At 45.9% G+C, this 19,987-nt stretch overlaps 1 protein-coding gene across 2 annotated transcripts in view; it reads right to left on the bottom strand.

Moving 5' to 3' along the window:
- Positions 1-19,987, bottom strand: part of RMND5A (required for meiotic nuclear division 5 homolog A) — a 272,396-nt gene that overhangs the window by 42,174 nt on the left and 210,235 nt on the right. For both annotated transcript variants that reach the window (XM_078678673.1, XM_078678674.1), the window contains 2 exons: positions 9,602-9,767; positions 7,202-7,304 (listed from right to left, as the gene is read on the bottom strand). In XM_078678673.1, coding sequence (XP_078534799.1) covers positions 7,202-7,304; positions 9,602-9,767 — 269 coding nt within the window. The remainder of the gene's footprint in view (positions 1-7,201; positions 7,305-9,601; positions 9,768-19,987) is intronic.

Here is a 19,987-nt window from a genome sequence, read left to right as displayed (position 1 = left end):
ACAATGAAGTGACATGCCAGCTATGGGGTCATCATTTTATCTTGCACAGATTGATATACCTTATTACCGAAATGTTGTCAATCAATTGTGGGTGAAGGAGCTGCTCAAAGGATAAAGGTCTGTTGGATTTCATTTTAGCATGCAGGCATAGAATATCAAATTGCTCACAAGAGTACCTGAAAGCACTCAGGAATCATCAAGCAACCTTGGATGCGCTTGTACCAACAAGTCTTTCTTAAATGATCACTAGAAGAAGTGGTTAACATTCAAACTAAGGGAACTGGGAAAGGGTTACAGGCAACTCGTATGAGTTTGTTAAAGGCATGCTCCATACCAGGGATGCTATCCTTCAGAAGATTACTGCCCCGGGTTAATAAGCAGGGAAGATAATACTTTAGAATTTTTCAAGATGTTTATAAAGCTTCTGCAATAGTCTGGCCTTGGGGCTTCCATCTTAAGTCGGGGCATCCCTGTCTGGTGCCCTGCTCCACCCTCCAGGCCTCTGGAACCCCCTCCCCACCGGACACAAGCCATGGGGCTCGTATAGAGCAGCTGCACGTAGTCCTGGAACAACGAACCGAAGCCAAAAGGTGCTACGTATGGCTCCATTTAACAGGGGATCACACGTACAGGATCTGGAACCATTTGCTCTATTGACCTGGATATGTCCGTGGAGAGGGCAGATCCCTCTTTGCTGAGGATCTAAAGCCGGGGTAGGATTTCAGACACCTTTGATGTGGGAAGGGCCATTTCCTGCAGAATGCCAAATTAGAAAATACTGCGTAGAAACTCTGGGGCCCATTCCCAGCAGCCACATCACCATCCCAGGTTTAGGGGGCCTGATTAGATGGGGAGGGCATACACCTTAGCTTCCTGTTCTGTAAAACTCTTCAGGATGACCTGATGACCGTGTACAAAGCAAAAACAGCACAGGAAACAGATTGGAGGGGTGGGGGAAGTGTCATTAAGGATTTGGACTGGAATCATACATGTAGTCTGGTAAAGATGGTGCCTTTTAACAACCGATTTAAACTACTGCACTTTAATTACCTGCACCGCACATACATAAGCCAGGAGCCTAGGTGCGCATGTTGTGGGGAGGAGGATGCCACATTCGTTCATCTGGGATGGCACTGTGAAGGGATGCATGGTTTCTGGGAGGAGGTGGTGCCCGCATTGAGGAAACCATGGAGATCTCTATCCCTATGTCAAGGGAAGCAAGATCTCCTACAAATAGAACTGCTTCTTCCTAAACGACGATAGCTATTGGGGTGATGGGGTCCCGGATCCCAAGTGAGGCCGTATGTATTAAAGACGTTAAGTGGGGAGTGGCAGAGGAGCAACACATGACTCTTTCTCGCACAGAAGATAGGGTCGCAAAGGACTTGGCAGCCTGGGGGTAGAGGTGGGAAATGCTGGATGCTTTAAATTAACATGGAGGCCCAGATGTGGACTCCAACCCAGGTGTTCTGGAGACATGATGATGCACAATGCATAATTGAGTAAGAGAGCTGACATTGCCAAGTTGGGGGATGGGGTTTGGCACATTGTTGTCCATGATCGGTATGCCAACTTGGTACATATGATGCTATTCATTCCATGATGTGCTTGCTACTCCTCCAGTGGGGAAATGTGAATACTCGTCCTCGAAGCTGTTGTATGTGTGGGGGGGGGGGGGTTTGATTGTATGTATTCAAATAAATACATAAAGGTTTTAAAAAATATATATAACATCCCTACAACTTCAGATTTTTCAGTGAATTTCTATTTTTTTTAGATTCTATGTCCTAACTGTAATGTATAAACTTTGAGAATGGGTGTGTGAGTACCTGTATAGGTCGGTGAATTGCTGTATAAGTGGCTGTATGGGTGTGTGAGTGGATGATTGAGTGATGTGTGACTGGGAATGTGTGTCAATGAGTGGTGATATAGGTCTGAGTGGATGTGTGATGTCCTGTTGAGTCTGTGAGTGCCCTTGTGGGTCTGTGAGTAGTACTGTGGGTGTGTGAGTGCCTGTGAGTGGGTGTGTGAGTGGTGGTATGGGTCTATGAGGGGGGTGTGAGTGGCTGTGTTGGTCTGTGACTGGCGATAAGGATTTTGGGCATTTGCATACCTAGGGTATTTAAACGGAACAATCAACTCTGCTCTCACCAGGAGACGCCAAGAAAGAAATGCCATCATAGTCACTAAAGATGCATTCACCTCAACTGGGGAACCTGCTGTTTATATTGGTAAGTGCTTTCCATTGAGGTTTAATTTCTGTGAGATGCGCACCAGGGCCAGACAGTTGTGCAGAAAATGTCTACCCGACTGGAGTACTTTCATCTGGTTAATTAGTAACTACTACCTCGTTGGGTAAATGTCTTGTGCATATTCTGCACTACAGATACGTAAAGGACTACGGTGTAATGTCTCCAGTGACCTTGTGTGCATGTAATCTCGATAATGAGATTGTTCCTCCAGTGTCTTCATCCATAAATCTGTGATGGCAGCAATCTTCATCAAGAGAAGATGACAAGACAACCAAGAGATAAATCTCCACCAAACAGAGGTACTTCCTCTTGACGAAATGAAGTAAGTGCTTCTTTATTTGGTCGAGATGTCCTCATATTCCTCTGCATCAATAATGCATCATCAAAATCGTGCTCTGGGGCCTTTTGTTAAGCTGTCCATCAACGTGGGAAGACCTTCCCATAATACTAAGGAAAACGAGGAAAGCTTGCAGATGATTTTGGGCATTTGCATACTCAGAGTAATTAAAAGGGAGAATCATGGACAGCTCTGACCAAGAGCCGACAAGAATGAAACTACTCTTCACAGACCAGATTGCACTCCAATAGATCACTGGTGCAGAGAGGAAACATTTGCTATGCCTTGCCCCATCCCAAGAAAAGCTTTTTTTTTTTTATTTAAACAAAAAATGGGGGCCGCGCGGCTCCATTGGCCCCAGGGACACAGTACACGGGGCCGGTTTGACATTTAATGTGGGGGGAGCCACGCGATCCCCCTCCCTGGGCCAATATCAGTCCTCGGGCCCAGCTACAACTCCATCAGGGCACCCAGTGTGCATGAGAGTCCTCAAGGACCTCGGGGTCCCAGCATACTCCACACCTCTTGCGGGAGCTGGCTCTGCTCCAGAAGGCAGGGAGCTACTGGAAATGCAGCCCCCTGCGTGCAGGAGCAATAATGTTCTGCGTGCAGGGAAAGAAATGAAAAATCTGCTTCGGGGAAAGCAGGAGCAATTTAGCAGCTCCGACTTGCTGGAAGCAGAGTGTTTGCTCTCACTTGGCGGGAGCAGTCCGCTCCCACCAAGTAAGAGCAAACCGCTATCTCCTGAGAGTGGGCACCTTGGGAAATAGCAGGAGCCGGCCCTGGGTTGTGACTGCCCCCAAGGGCCATATAGGACTTCAAAAGGTGGGGCGCACAGGCCTCCCTCTTTTGTTCTGCATGGGCAGGCCCCAGGAGGTAGGGGTCCCTGGGACTGGGAGTCCATGCAGACCTCCTGAATACTGTTTATTATAGCCCCCGGGGAAGTGGTGGTCCCCGGGGCATCTAAAAGCCCTGGGAGGGGGTCCGTGCAGCTTCCCATATCCCTATGTGCGCCCCACTCTATTAATTTTATCAAATATGTGGACATGGCCCACCCAGGTGCTTCATTAAACAAGTGCGGGAGACGAGAGCTAGGGGGTTAGGGTATTCCTATCCAGTCCCCTTTCTTTTTTTTAATGTTTTTTCAGGGACTCACCTGAAGTTGAGTTCCTATATGGCTGCCATCACTTCCTGGCTGAAATGTTGCCAGCCAATCAGATATCAGAACAAGAGCGGGAGGGTTCACAGAGCCTTGTGTCCCTTTATATAGAAATCTGGATTTCCCTCAATCTCTCAATAACCACTGAATGAATTTACACCAATTCACAAAAAAGTCGCTTTCTGGATCAAGAGATACCTTTCTGCCAAATTTGGTGCAATTCCGTTCAGCAGTTTGGGCTGTAGTTGTATCTAAAATTCCTATTGGAATCTCCATGGGGAAAATGTGTTTTGCCCCCCCCCCCCCGTTTTCTCTGCCCTTGCTTGATAAATCACCCGAAACCTTAAACACAGCAGCTCAACTGACTGTCTTACTAATTTTGAACATTTTGTGAATATTTGTCAAACAGCGCCAAAGTTATTGGTAAAACAAAGACAGCTTTTCCTATGGAAAGTTGGTCCTACCTATAAGAACACTCACTCACATACACGGCCTACAAAGTTACGGCTAAATAATGATGTTCTGTGATTTAATGCATGTTCTTTGTATTTTCTAGAATTTAAAACCTTTCTGTATTTATATGTTATTTCCATTCCTTAGATTTGCATCTATGACAAGCGTACCTCTTTTGTCTTTGCACTGATAATCTGGTAGTTTTTACTCAAACAGCCATTGGGCATTTAGGTTTAAACTGTATACTCCAGAGGAAGTTCCTCCGTTTATATCTTATTCTAGTGCAAATAAAACTACTCCATATCCAGTTGCCTCACATCCAAAAAGGTCATATGTCGGTTTGTCGAAATGTACTACAGTCACAAGCATGGGTGTGGAATCCTTTTCGCCTCATGCCCTGGACAACAATTTTTCATATTCATTTTGTCCTTTTCAGAAGTAGGGCCAACCCTTTGTAGCACACATCCTTCACCTGCATAGTTTTGAGATTGAAATCTTAAAAATTGCTTAGACAGGGGTTCCCGGCTTTCAATAATGCTTCAGTGGGAGTCCACTGAGTGCAGGTCCACAGAAGGAACTGCTGGTGTAAACCAGTACTGGCACCATGATAATAGATTAGGGGCCCCCTTCTAATGAAAGTCACAAAGGGTGCCTGCGGGTTAAGGGTGCATGCAGGTTTAGGGTGCCTGCAGGTTTAGGGTGCCTGCAGGTTTAGGGTGCCTGCAGGTTTAGGGTGCCTGCAGGTTTAGGGTGCCAACTGACCAGTATTTTACCAGCCTACATAGTATTTATTAATGGCAAGACAGTCAAGAAATAAGGAAGATCACTTAAATGCAGTATTTGGTCTTTTTGAAGTATAAACTTAAAGAAACAAAAGCAACAAAATAAATCAAAAGTGTTTTGGTATAGTATAAACTATAGCCAAGTGATTTTAAAGCAGATAACGGCAGAATGTTTATGTTAAAAGAAGAAAACAGCAGACCTTACACAGACTGCTTTAAGAAGTATCAGCTCATGGTCCATTCAGAACCTCAAAACACCTACCATTTTCTTTTCTTTTAGAAAGGTGGCAATAGTACTTGCATAGTATATGTTATTGCACTGGTAAAGATTTGCCATTTTCTGGAATTCACAAGAGTTTACATGAGGAGACCTAGACACCGTACTCCTAACAAACGTTTGTGAATTCTATTTTTTTTATACGAGCAAATATACACTCATATTTGCTATTGCAAAAATCGGCTGAGCGACTGCAATTCACATTCCACGAATCTTCTTTGTCAACACAATGAAAAACGTTTTACTCATGCCCTTGTCAGGAGTGATTTTTCATCATCTTCCAGTGTGTGAAGGGATTGGAGAAGGGAATGAATAAACAGGTTTTTCTGTAGGTGCGCACAGATTGACAGGCATTCCAACCCTAGAACTACTGCTACTCACAGCCCCTTGCGAAAAGGTGCCAAAATCAGAGCCTTACTACGATTCAAATTCTGATATAAAACTACCCTAATCCTAATCAGAGGCTAGTATAGGACCTCTGATGTAGTGAGAACCCTGCCATAAGGTCACCTCACTGCTTGTCACCAAAAGGGACAAGTGGATTTTTTTTTTTTACAGAACAGAACAAGATTTGACACATTCTATCCTCTGAAAAAGTAGATATTTCATAAAATTCCACACCCTTAAAAGAGGTACAAAAGTTATCCTTAATTGTAAAATAGCTTTTTAAAAAATTAGTCAAAAATTATGTCTTTGACTGACTGCAGATCAACTTATTTTTTTTTAAGTTCCCACCTGGTTTTAGACATTTGTATAACACGGCTGTAAAACGTAACACTTTTTTGATGTAGTGGGTGTTGGATCAACTTGTGTTGTTTCAGTTTTGGGTGCAGGTAAATAAACTGGTACATTTGGTGGATCTGTCCAACATCAAACAAAAAGAGATGATACGAAGAGTAACAGCCACCATGAAGTACAGCCTCCATTTCTCTAGTCAGACAGCTCACATATCCCCACACTGAAGCCGAGCAACATTGGCAAGGACGCCAGCCATGCATGTAATTGAAAGAGTGTTGCTGTCCAGAGACACAAAGCCTTATTGTGGCTCCTGTGACATCGCCGGGTAAAATATGAGCAGAACTACACCTTCACCCAGCATACGTCTTTTTAAAACTGAACGGCACAGGATGGCCCATGACGCTATTTCCTGTTCTCTGGAGTTCTTTATTGCAATGTATTTTTTGAAGTTGATCTCTATTATCTCTGAATAGAGGAGTTGCCCAAGGGTGCATTATTATAGGTGCAGAACCGTATTGGACTAAGTTTCTGTTCTGGAGCTTTTTGAGGTCCTGTGCATATATCCTTCCTTCCCCACTGAGGGGGGAATTCTGACTATTTCCATGGGGTTGCTGTAATGTATCATGTCACTCAAGGTAACTCAAGAGATGACATGGCACTTTGAAATGCTGTCAAGGCAAGGTATTTCTCACCTACTGGCAACGAAAAAACGAAAATGGACACTTGATAAGAAGACCGCTGATGCATATTGGTTTCTAATTTCCTAAACAGAGTTTTAAAGGCAGCCATTACACATACACCAAAGCTGAAGCTAAAGCAAAACATGTTATGTATAAAACAGGAGTGCCAGGAAATTACAATGGATTAAGGCCCCACTTTCAGAGACAATACATAGATAAAAGCAAGGGAAATGTCCATGGCAAACAAAAGGGTAAGCTACAGTCTCTCAATCATTTTATAGCATGACAATTGATTTAAAAGGCCATTTCTATAGGAGACTCGGCAACTGAACACTTTTGGCTAAATTTCTTCAATGTTTTAGGCCAAATACCTTGGAGGGACAGAATCTTGGCCTCCAAACACCAGCAGAGGCGGAAAGATTAACATCTGAAAAATTAACAATAGTAACAGTAAAAAGTAAAAGTCCTCCTATAATTAAAATAAAATAAGAAAGCGGTTGTTTAGACTGATTCATATACTTACAGGTAACTCATCTTTCTGGTTCCACACTCCACTGCATTGTCTTTGTTCTATCACTGCTTTGATATTAATGAGAGCTGGCAGTGCTACGCAGCCTGCAGAAAAACTAGAAAAATTGATGTGCAAAATAAGTTCAGGCAATGCCATCTGTAATGCCAATTTAATTTTTTCTAAACTGCTTAAACAGAAACAACCAAAAATAACTGTTTATTCTATGCAGCAACTAATACAAAATTGCATTGCAACCTTATTCCAACCAAAACAAACGTATTAGATTAACTTAGGCAACATTTTATTTTTCTAAGTGAATTCTAAGAACAAAAAAAACTACCCACCCAAAGATAAAATAGAAAATCCAGGGTACATCACCAACTGTTCCAAATACTACTTAATGGTTTGAAGTCCTATTTTCTGCTAATAACATGTTATGGTATGTACACAGAAAAAACAAATATCTGTCCCTGGAGATGAACCTGAAAGCGATTGAAAAGCTGAGGTCATGACAGAGGATTTGGTTAGTGGGAAAAGCTTAGGTTCAAAAACCAAGTTAAAAACACGCACTTGGGGAACAGCCATTACCACAAGCAGTGAAGAATTTTGGAAAAGGTCTGAAAGGCAACAAGAAGTCACACGCGGGGATGGGGGCTTGAGGAGATTTAAGGACCAGGGGGGGTAAACTTCTCAATCTATTAACCAAGCACACAAAGAGCCCTCGGGTCCAGAGTAAGACGGGAGGGTATGTGGATAGACACAACTATGCTGAAAGAAAAAGGGAGGGGGATGCTTTTTAAGGACAGTTTCCCTCACACACTAGAGGTGTGTTGTTTCATCATAGGGATACCTCCTCGCGTCACAAGCCTGGTCGTGACGCGGGCTACAATCCCTTGCTGCGAGGGCTCAGGGATGTTTTAAAGAGGGTATTCATATAACCCAATGAGAGCATGATGTGTGGTGTTGGAAGTGGAATGCTTAAAAATAGTGATTTAAAACTAGCTACAAGGGTAGCCAGAACAAATTTTTTATTGCTACCAGGTGCTAGGATTAAAAACAGATAGTGTGTAATGTAACTGCAGACATTTGAGGCAGTTGCACTAAAAACTGATCGACATGTTTCAGTCTCTTGACCTATATGAGTGTTACAGCTTTCATTAGGATCTCTTACTGGCTACTGCTAAACGTGAATAAACTTAAAAGTGAAAAACAAGACGACAAAAGAAAACGTCGGTGTGTAATACTAAACCAGTGATCCAGCAGATTCACCGGTAAAACCTGCAAGAGTCAAGTGTTATACCTCATCTGTACTGGGCTGAGAGCCAGACACCCTGTCTGGTGGACATATGTAAAGGCTTCCACGCTCCAGCTGAGAGGTTGGATTGGCGTATGTACCTAAAAGCGACCCCTCCACCCCCTCCCTTTTCCTTTCAGCATAGTTGTGTATCCACATACCTGCCCGTCTTACTCTGGAACTGAGGGCTCTTTGTGTGCTTGGCTAAATGGCAACAAAACATCAAAGGGCATAGAGGTCAGTGATTCAGATGGCTTAAAATTGACTAAAAATGTATCTGTACACATTGGAGAGTAGGGGCAATGTTATGTTGTATAGATTTGAACAAACTCCTATAAGAACATGATCAAGTTGCAGGAGCTGTTGGGAGACTAAATCAGGGTCACACTCGGGATGAAGCCTTAAGACCCATCCTATTTGACAGTGCTCCAAGTCCACTCTAACAAAGGTAAAAATATAAACATGGGAGTTGAGTAGTGCCAGGAGGCTGAGCCAGTGTAGGATAATTAGCACTATTCTCTCCTTGTAAGTCACTGGAGCTCCTTTCTACCCACATCAGGATGCTGCAGGTACGTACATAAGGTGAGGTACCTCAATTCCAGAGGCATTAAGCCTTCAGTGTCCTCAATCAGGTAAGTTTCAAGAAAACAAAAAATAAGTGCCTAGTGGTGAATCAACTCCCTTGAATGGTCCACATAATATACCAAAGCTTTCATCCCAGTAGCTCTAGTCGCCGTCTACAAACTCATCAAATAAAAGAACTAAGCAAACGACAGGAAAGCAAGAATGGGAAACGGATTGTCTCAGAAGATGGCAGATAACCTTTCTTCCTGCAGAGCTTCATAGTGGATAAACCCACCCTGACCTTCCACAATCAAAATAGTAGCTTGGTGTGAAAGCATTGTCTGCTATTGTCAAGAAATATCACTTATAGAAAGCCATTTGCGGGTGCAAAAAAAAAAAATACATCAATCAAAATGTGCAGTTCTCTGATGTTCATGGTGTCATCAGGAAACAAACTGAAACACCCCAACATTTTACCCTGTCTAAATAGACTTCCAACTCTATTTAGATGGAAAAAGGTTGCCACAGTGCCGTTCAACTGGAACAACTTGTACCTAACACTGAGAGGTGATTCAACTGAGAGACCCAGGAGAGCACAGGCGTCCCTAGTAAAGATGTCACAAATGTCTGCCCATTGGTTTGCATCCAGCAGATGAACGTACGGCGAGTTCTCTATACCTTGTCGCAGGTACACCAGGCTTCCCATCAAAACCTGAATATCTGGAAAGAACAAAAAAAATATATATAATAAATACATACCTATGGACTGGCACTGAGGATAATTGATAATTTCCAGAGAAATTTAATACAGCAAATGGAAGTTTAGAATGAGTGAGAAATGTGTGCTATCCTAAGAAGAACCAGAATGTATTTTCTATCTCTCACCTACATAAACAATGCTTAATGTGCAATAGCAGATAACACTCAATCGAAAGGGGTATCTCCTAGCGAGGCAGCAACAAAAATCAACATTTGGTATTTAAGGCACTTAGAAATAGGGAACTAATGCTGTTAATTATTGTAAAACATTTTAGAATGGCCAGTAATGTATATAAACATATAGGTAGTTATTAAGCATGAACCTGGATTGAAAGCAATTGATAAATGCTCATATGACTTCACATAGATTTAAAATATATAAAAAGCCCAGAATATTATGCATTTACACATAAAGGTGTGTGGATGATAGCTTAGTAAGCATACGTTGGCAACTGTAATTACTTATTTCATTGTCCACAAAAAAAGGAAGGTGCACTCCAAGCAGAATCGATATAGCCGGTTAGAAAATTCTTCTTTTATTCATATTCATTTTTTCATAAAAAAGGCACAGCCAAGGCGTTTCGTTCCTCTAGTGTCATGGGAACTTCATCAGGGCTAACTCACAATACGCGTAGGTATAGGTTACCTGTACCCAGAAGGCGAATATCTTCAGCAAGAGGTTAAGAAAGTACCGATTGTCCAAAGTTCTCTTTTAATTCTCTATTGTATATGAGGGTGTGTCTTTTCCAAGATAGAGATCACATTTACTGTATCGATAAATCACCAGAGGTATCACAAACTAAATTCACAGTTCTGTCATCGTACTGTCACACCCCATACTCTTGCAAACTGGTGTGTTCCCAAATTATACAATGGCATTGTAGGACTTGGCCCTTTCCCCAGAATTTTTCGCTTTTTGCTCCCCTTAATTTAGGATGTCCCCTATTGTAATAAAAGGGTATAGGCCTTGTATAGCGGAGATGCCCTGCCTAATGTTAAACTAATGTTAAGGTGCAGGTGCCCTCTTCCCCCAACATGGCTGCCACTGACCCCTGCTACTGCAGCGCGGTCATTGTGGGCGCATTCTAGTAGCCAGGGGCTGGCTGGAACCCTCAAACAATGTATCCATACTAGCCTGCCAGCCTGGCCATAGCCATAATGGTGGAACCTCCTAGAACCTTCTGGAACAGGTGAGGTGGCACCAACTGCCACTGCCAACTGTCAACTGGCACTATATAAGGAAAGGGAGGGAAACTTTCCTGTCAGATTGAGGGAGCACAGACCTGGGGACGAACCTACGCAGGAGTTTTAGGCAGTGGGGCCTAGACAGGGACCTATGACACTGGGAGTGACAGGGCCTAGGTGCTGCCTACCAAGTGTTGAGGTATCCTGAACTTGCCCCCTGATCTGGCCCGGCGGGAGGGGATCCCAGAGTCCACCTGAAGGAGACCGGCTGAGGAGATTTGATACCAGCCATCAACTCCAACCCCCCTCCTTTCAAGGAACCCAGAGACTGCTATTTACAAGGGCGCAAGAAATATAAAGCGCCGAGAAGAAACCAAATCACCACAGGACTATTGATAAGTCGACCAGGTATTGGCGCTGTGTCGCTCCCTGACGCCAACTGGGACCCCCCTTTTGCTGGTTTGCCACTGTCGGGTGGCCTGTCCTGTCTGATCTGCTGGTTTACTTCTAACTAAAATAAACTGCCTGCTGGCTAAGCGCTCCTATTCCCTAACACTAGCACCCTGGGCTACCTGTCCTGCTGGCGCCGCCTTACCTGCCTTATTTATGGGAATGGCCCCTGAGAAGCCCTGTGCCTGAGAAGCGTTATTGCTGTAACCAACCCTGATTGCCAAGCGCTGTCATCTAACAGAGCGCTCTCGCTTATGACCCCCCCCCCCCCCCCCCACAGCGCCGGCTCATTGGAGACTGTGTGGCCCAGAACTTTGCCTCGTCGAAGCGCAACGACCCGGAGCCCTAACCGGGGTACTTACCGCCGTCGCCCCGGATCTGCCTGTGCCACCTGTTGCTGTGGCCGAGCGCGACTGGGGTCGCGAACCGCCAGTGCGTCCCTTCAGTGACGCTTGACCTGCCCTGCACCAGTGTTGTCTCCAGTGCTGCCCCGAGCTGTGGAAAGCCGCCGTGGGACTGAGGAGAGGCCGCGCCAGGCCAGACGAGCCCGGGAACCACCATTACGTGACAGGGGCTGCCCCCGCCGCGTATTCATTGGTAGCGTGGCCGAGCCCCTGCAAGCGAGCCTCGGATGGGCTCGGTACACACATGGCTGCCTGATTCCTCACGCTCCAGGACCGGTCCCAAGGCAGGAGTAGTCATCGGGAGGCCCGGGACTGGTCGGCCAGCAGGACGGAGCCTGTCCCCACCTGCATGAAGCCTCCTTATCTTCCCGAAACACCGCAAGGGCTTCTTGTGGAGCGAAGACCACAAGGTAAAACCCCGGGGAGGAGGAGGGAAGGCCAGAGAAGGCCCCGAGTTCGCCCCTCCCTGGGAGAAACTATTGATGGGGCCCGTTGGCCCTAATTATTTATAGAAGCCCCCCCCCCTTCTGACATGGGCAGTAGCCCCTAATGACAGGATAAGAACCCCAAAATTCCTCATTTCATGACTGGACCGAAGAGGAAGTAGTCCCTAGCTGTGGAATTACTTTAGTCAGATTGCTTCTTAGTAGGGACTAAGTTTCACAAGTAGAAATCCCCTGCGGGTTCAATGATTTATTCATGCCTAATGAAATGTTTCGCCTTTTGAAGGGGTATTTACCTGACAGAATGTTTGCTTAACTGCTGAAATGGGAATGTTTATTCCAGTTTACGAAGATGTTTTTCTTTACCTATGCTTAGGAGGTGGTTCTTCCTGCCTGATTGATAATGGCCGGTTTATCCCTGGGCGGTGGGATGTTGGGTTATGCCTACTGGTATGGTTATTCTTCCCTAGAGAAATGTTGATGCATTGCCTACCAGTGTAAGATGAAATGCTCTACCCTGGGTTATTGACATGCAAAGGTCTGACGTAATGAGAAGTTTAATGGGGGTGTAAGAACTGGGACCGCCAGCTCTCAAGGGGGTAGCATGGCTCGAGCAGGAAGGCAGCCAGGGGCTTGCGTGTAAAGCAGCTACTTAACACACTCATCCAATGAGACACACAGTGGCGCAATAATGGAGACCACACCAGTAGTTGCATTTGAAAATCAAGATCTTTTATATAGACTTTGGATCAAGCAAGTAATGCATTTAGCTAATCATTAGTATTTCATTCAAGCATTTCATCAGGCAGTTGCAGTAAGACTTGTCATTAAAATAATAACCAGCTCATCTAAGTAGTGAAACATTAAATAACACAGCCTGTCGCATCATACTCTTCAGCAGGTAAAAAGGGAATTTCACAAACCTGGAGGATCCTGCAAGAAGCGACTATAGTATTGCATTAAAGTACCACATTAAACCTCTCATGGGCGCTTTCTAGATTGCACTTCATAGAAAGTGATAAAACATTTCAGCAAGTACTTTCAGTACAACAGAGAACTTCAAAGAACACAGCCTCTAGTAACCAACCACAAGCCTTTCTTCTTGTGAATACAGATCGTTTTGCGACCCAGATCAGATCATCAGAATACCATTAGAATGAATCAATAAATGTCGCAGTTTGATCCCTTCAGGAACTATAGAAGCCCACCCCTGCAAGAAATTCAGTACAGGGAAAAGGTCATCCTTCCATTAGCAGGCTTGTAAATATGGTATAAACAGAAGCCTTACAGGCCGGAAACTGGCAATATGGCAATTCAACATGAGGGTAAGTGTCTGACCCCCAAGCCTCCAAACTCTCGAGGCACATTCAGGGGGGGAGCAGTCTCAGTTCACCCCGGGGGAGGGGCGACCTCGGGCCTTACCCGGCCTACCGCCCTCCTCCCCGGGGGTTACCTTGGATATTTGGCCCTCCGGGGCCCTTGCACAGGTTCCGGGGCAGAGGGAGGGGTTCCAGCCCTCCCGTAGGCCTCACTCGGCCCAGAGCGGGGCTCAGGGGCAGATGCAGGCACCGGCGCAAGGCGGATCCGTGGTGTGGGGGCAAACCGGAGGCTGCTCTCAGGCTCCACGGCCCCCTCCGCGACGATCCCGGGCTTCCCCGAGTGAAGGCAGAGGCACGGGGACGGCAGCCAATCGTGCGCGGCTCAGGCAGGGGCGCGGCCGATGACGCGGCTCGCGTCCCCCGTTACGTGATGAGGGGAGGCTGACTTCGGGCCTAGCGCGGCCTGGTGAGCTCGGTGCGGCGGCCCACCCCTGTCACACGGGGGCTGCCGAGGGGGACACGCTGACGGCGCTGGCTCCGCTGGGGCTCTGGGCGTGGTGCCGGCAATGACGGCAGAAGGCAGGGAGCGTCCCGGGGATGTGGCACGCGCAGCACTGGAGCCGCAATCCGGGGGGGGGGGGGGGGGGGGGGGGGGGAGAATCTCTTCAGGCGCCTCAGTAGGGCGCGAACTGCTCCGGGCCGCAGCGGTGAGTTGGCCTGGTAATTAGCGCTTCAGGACACAGCGAGGTGACGGCGGGCAGCGCTTCTCACTTCACAGCGCTTCATAGGGTCAATTACTTCATATCGCTTGTCAAAGGCACAGTTTAAAGTGCTGATGAGGGGAATAGGTTGCAGCGCTTCCCAAGGGATTTAACAGGGAATGCAGGCAAGACAAGTTCAGAGCATTCCAGTCAGGGGGGAAGCAGGCAGGACATGGAATCCCAGATGAGGGCAGTGAGCGCGCAGGGCAGCACAGTCCAGTACCTGGTTGGTCACCCCAGCAGTCTCTGATCAAGAAAAAGTAGGTTTCTTGACGCTTGGATGGTTCTGCACCCTTGGATGCTGGTTACTTAAAGTTGCTGAGGAGAGGGGGGGGGGGGGGGGGGCAGGGGGGTTGAGTTGAAGGCTGGAAGAGTTTCTCCTCAGTCACTGCAGATGGACCCTGGGGTTCCCTACCACTGGGCCAGATCAGGGGGCTAGCGTAGGACACCTCACCCAGCTTAAGAGGCAGCACCTAAATCCTGTCACTCCCAGTAGCATAGGTTCCTATCTAGGCCCTCCCGCCGAAAACTCCTGCGTGGGTTCCCCAGGTCAGTGATGCCCCAACTGACTAGAAAAAGTTCCCTACCTTGCTTATATATGCCCAGCCAGGTTTGAAGTAGAGAGCACCTGCACCCTAACACAGATTAGCTATGAAAAGGTGCCCGAAGACCTATGGGCCAACAAAAAAAAGGTGGGAAAAATGAGGCAAGGGCAAAAAAACACAGGGAAATACCACCCTAGGGCTGACAGGTCTAACAGGGGGTAGATGAAATGTTTAGTCCTGCATAAGGGGCTGTTATTTTTAAGCTGCAGGAGCTAGGAAAACCTTATTACAGGCGCTGCCGATTCGAGGAGCTTGCTGCGCAAACTTTCTAATGGGGCCTGGGTTCTAATGACCTGTTTATTCCTGATGAAGGAAATGGTTACTTCTGCTAATTGAATGTTTTAACCTTTATTGAAACAAGTTATTGCTATTGAGAATATGAATGGCTCTACATGAAATGTTGTTATTACCTGCGAACAGGATAATTCCTAATGAAAGGTCCCTTCTAGATTAAGGGGGTGTTTACCCTGGTATTGGACTGTTTTAGAGGTCCCAAGGCCCACAGTTTATAGGCCTCAGTTCATAAAAAGGTTAACTCCTGATTAGGGGCTGTAATAGAATGGCTACAGTACCAGGATGAAGAGTATTAGCGAGGGCTAGGCCCAAACCTTGGGATTATCCATATTCCGCCTAGTGTCCTGTTCAGCCTAGGCCTTATGAATGGTTTACCGGTTATTAAATGTTTACTCCTGCTCAGAAAAGTGGTTACTAGCATAATGAGATGCTCACCCTTGCTGGGTGCCTTGTTTTAGAATGCCTAATGAGATGGGTAACCTTAATCTAGGAAATGCTTATTCCTACTGGGAGTGATTCCTAATGTGGGTTTTCCTGATTAAGGAGATGGTTAATCCTGCACAAGGGGTTGTTTATTCTTAATGAAATGTTTTTCTCCCACTTAGTGCTGTATTTACGGGAAGCCTACAGTTATTTATTTACATGTTTTCTGCTGTAAAACGCTCACCCTTGCTTGGTGAGAAGTGGGTAAAATGCCTGCAGAACCAATGAGATGCAATGTCATTTGGTTGTCTCCTTAATGTATTTCTTACAGGTGCTGACAAGAAGCAAGGCTACGGTCAGGCCTGTGGTTATCTACACTTAATGTTATCGAATGTTCAATATTTATCTGATATTTAATATTTATTCCTCTGAGTATTTATTACAAAGTGTTGAAACATATGTATTCTGAAGGAAAACTAATAAGTAATTGATACTGTAATTTTTTATTACCCTGACTCGGCTCTATATAAAAGTTATCTAATTTTATATACAAACTAACTGGAGTGGCGTCACTCTTTGCGTGCCCATTTTTACTGTCTCAGTGGTTGTGTGTGCTGTATGGTCTCTTTACACGTAAGCTTTCGGATGCCTACCCGCTCATGCCATGCTACCCACGGGGAGCTGGTGACCCCAGTTCCAACAGGAATCCACTGTGTCGATGGATCGCACTTAGCCGTCTAAGGATTCGTGTCCCCAGTATCTATAATCTGGTGGTCACGCCCCGCAGTGTTGATCCACCCGGATCAACACTACGGGGCGCGACCACCAGAAAAAAATAGGGAAAACATGCTTAATTTACTTAGTTTGTCTATGTTAGTTAACAGTTTAGGATTAATACGAAGGAGCAGGCAACAGCTCCACTTTAAGCAATGGGTTTGAGTACTTTAGTCCGGGTATGCCTCCCCTTTTATTATGGCCCACACTCGGCACCTTAACTAAATGCTTCCCAAACGGTATTAAATCTCGTTTTAAGTGTCTTAAGACTACTGTAAGAGTACAAATTAAATGGGCACCAGACACCTTTCACTCAGTTTCCAGTCTATCAGATTTCATGAAAAATATGGAAGTAAAATAAAGTGAAGTTACAACCTGCAATATATAGGTACTAGTATTCAGGGGTACAGAAAGCTTTAGGCACACCATCACAACCTAGAAGTCCTACATAGAATTTAAGTAGACCTATCAAACACACGCACTCGATAATGCAAATTCTAAAAAGTGAGCTTGTGAGATCTTGTGTAGTTCACACTATGTTTCAGATACAACATCCAACATATAGAATTGTAATAATATTATAATTACTTAAGTTTACACCAGCCAGATGGCTTCATGGCATTAAACTGCTACATTAAAGTGAGTATCATCAGTTACAAGGGACTGGACAGCAGCTCCAATTTCGTTTCTAGAGCTGCGTATACTGCAAAGCCTTTACCGACGATACACTTTTCCAAAACCGGCAGAGTTGCAGATAGTTACCCTGTGCTGAGCGTAGTCTGCAAACATGGACTAACCAGCAACATATGCAGAAGCAAAGTAGTATCTGTTCTTGGGAGGATTACAGGGACTAGAATTAAGGTAATCAATTTACAATCATACAAGCAGCGAATGCAGTTTGGTGAACAGTGTCGAATGATACTGTCGGCCGGCTGTCTTAGTGGCTAACCGGGCCTCTGCATTCCAGGCAGATACGGCCAAATACAATAATCCACTTTTTTTTTTTTAAATGTCACTCTGCACAATTTTACATTTGGACTCCTGCAGTAATTGCATGGTACTATGAAAAACGTGAGGTTCGGAGTAACACGCCTTCAAAACTGTTGTAATCTGATTGGGCCGAGGCCCTGGCTAGTCCGAGGGGAGCGGCAATATCCACGTGCTTGCGACTGATTCAATTCAAATACTTACACCGCACATATTTCACCCGAGAGCGCCACTGGAGGGCGGGCATGATTAGTTGCCCCGACTGTCTCCGCTGTAGAGTAGAGGAGGGCACACTTTTACATACTCCTAAAGTTGATTACCCCTTGGAAACTTTTCCCTTGATCACGAAGGAGATGCTAGCCAACCTGGTAGGGAGGGTAAAGTCAGGCTCCCAGGTGGATCCTTGCCCCCCGAGAGTTTTTAAGCTAGCTATGCCAGGGATGGAAGAGGATGTTCTCAATCTTCTTAATAAGTCCTTGGAAACCGGACAAGTGCCGGCTCTGCTTAAGGAGGCCCGGTTGATTCCGCTGCTTAAGAAGCCAGGGACGGATACAAAAATCGTAACGAATTTTAGGCCCATCTCCCAACTACCTTTTTTAGCAAAGGTTTTGGAACAGCATGTGCTGACATATCTCTCTAAACATCTAGAGACCAATGATCTGCTAGACAAAATCAGGCTGGCTTCCGGGTACATCACAGCACGGAGCTGGTGATGGTGTCTATTCTAGATGAATTGAGGTGTAGAGCTGATAATAAGATCCCGGGGGCCCTGGTGCTACTCGATCTCTCCGCGGCTTTTGACACGGTGTGTCATAGTCAACTGCTGTCGCGGGTGAGAGACTTGGGCATCGGGGGGCCTGCACTGGGTTGGCTCACCTCTTTCTTGCAAGATAGATCGCAGAAGGTGCAGTTGTCCGACCTAGTATCAACATCAGCGGCCATCACCTGTGGAGTGCCGCAAGGCTCGGCTCTCTCACCGCTCCTTTTTAACATCTACCTGCAGCCACTGATTTCGGCTCTCAATCAGATGGAATGTCAGATCTTTAATTATGCTGACGATACACAGATCGTCATCCAAATAGAGGATTCTCCGGGAGCACAAGCCAGGTTGCATAACATTCTAAGGTATACGGTAAATTGGATGTCCGCAAACTCCCTGAAGATTAATCCGGATAAAACCGAGGTGCTGCCTATAGCCATCTCGGGCAGACCCTGGAATAATGGGTTTTGGCCCAGGGAGTTGGGCAGGACGCCGTAACCAGCAACTGTGGTGAAAAGCCTGGGAATCCATATTGACAGCACTTTGTCTATGAAGAAACAGGTGTCTGTAGTGGTAGGTATGTGTGTTGGTCTTCTGAGACAGCTCCGTAAGATCGCCCAATTGCTGTCGTTTTCCACGCTAAGAAGTGCTGTGTCAGCTATAATTTTGGGACGACTGGATTACGGCAATGCACTGTACATAGGGCTGCCCAAGCAACAACTTGCGAGGCTTCAGACAGTAATGAACGATGCAGCGAGATTGATTTTTAAGAAGCCTAGGAAAACACATGCTTCACCTCTCCTGCGTCAGTTACATTGGCTCCCCGTTAGACAGAGGGCATTGTTCAAAGGATTGTGTATTACACACAAGGCACTTTATGGTAATGCGCCCAGTTACATCAAAACCAGATTATCTAGCTATGTTCCGGGTAGGATGCTACGGTCCTCTGAAGCCGCTGTCCACTTTGGGAGGGCGTGCTTTCTCCACTCTGCTTCCTGCAGCGTGTAATAAATTACCAACTAATCTCCATAAGGAGTCTAACCTACTGCCTTTCCGCCGAATGTTAAAAACTATTCTCTTTCGGGAAGCATGCGGAGGGTCGTAAGTTAGTCATCTGTTTTCGGTAGAGTCGGTGTCTTCTTTTTTCCTCTGTACAAGCGCTTAGAGACCTAGGGGTGATAATGTGCTATATAAATTGAAATAAATAAATAAATAAATACAGTATGGGGGTGTTCAGCTTTGCAAAGGTTCTGGAGTGGGGTGTTTACCTGTTTTTCTGAGGTTCTGGTGTGGGAGCTCCCGCGTACGACAAAATTAGCCCTGCTGCACGTGATGGAGGAGATAGGGGGCAATAGATATAAGCGCCATCTGCTGGTGCTCGGACTAACACTGGCAAAGAGAGACATTGCTAAGGCGTGGAAGGCACCCCAAGCCCCGTCGCTGCCTGGTTGGAAAAATGGGATGGATTTTTGTATGGGACTCGAGCAGCCTATATTTATAGCCAGGGGATACCCCCGTGAACACTTTAGGATATGGAAGAGATGCGCGGATTATCGTGGTCTGGACCTGGACCCGCCGCCTGAACGGACCGACCTACCGGCAATTTAACAGATGGCTCCTGGGTGGAGAGGAGGGAGTGTTTTGTTGGACTTAGCATGCAATGTGCAGATTCTATGTAACTAGGTGGCAGCATCGGCGCAAACGGAGGGTGGGGGAGGGGGGTGTTGCTTGTTTAGATGTAAAATGTCTAGGATTATACTGTTGACTTATTGATGT

Source organism: Lissotriton helveticus, chromosome 2_2 (genome assembly GCF_964261635.1).
Source record: "Lissotriton helveticus chromosome 2_2, aLisHel1.1, whole genome shotgun sequence".
NCBI classification, from domain to species: domain Eukaryota; kingdom Metazoa; phylum Chordata; class Amphibia; order Caudata; family Salamandridae; genus Lissotriton; species Lissotriton helveticus.
The sequence above is the reverse complement of the archived record's forward strand: the minus strand, read 5'-3'. Positions and strand labels throughout refer to the sequence as shown.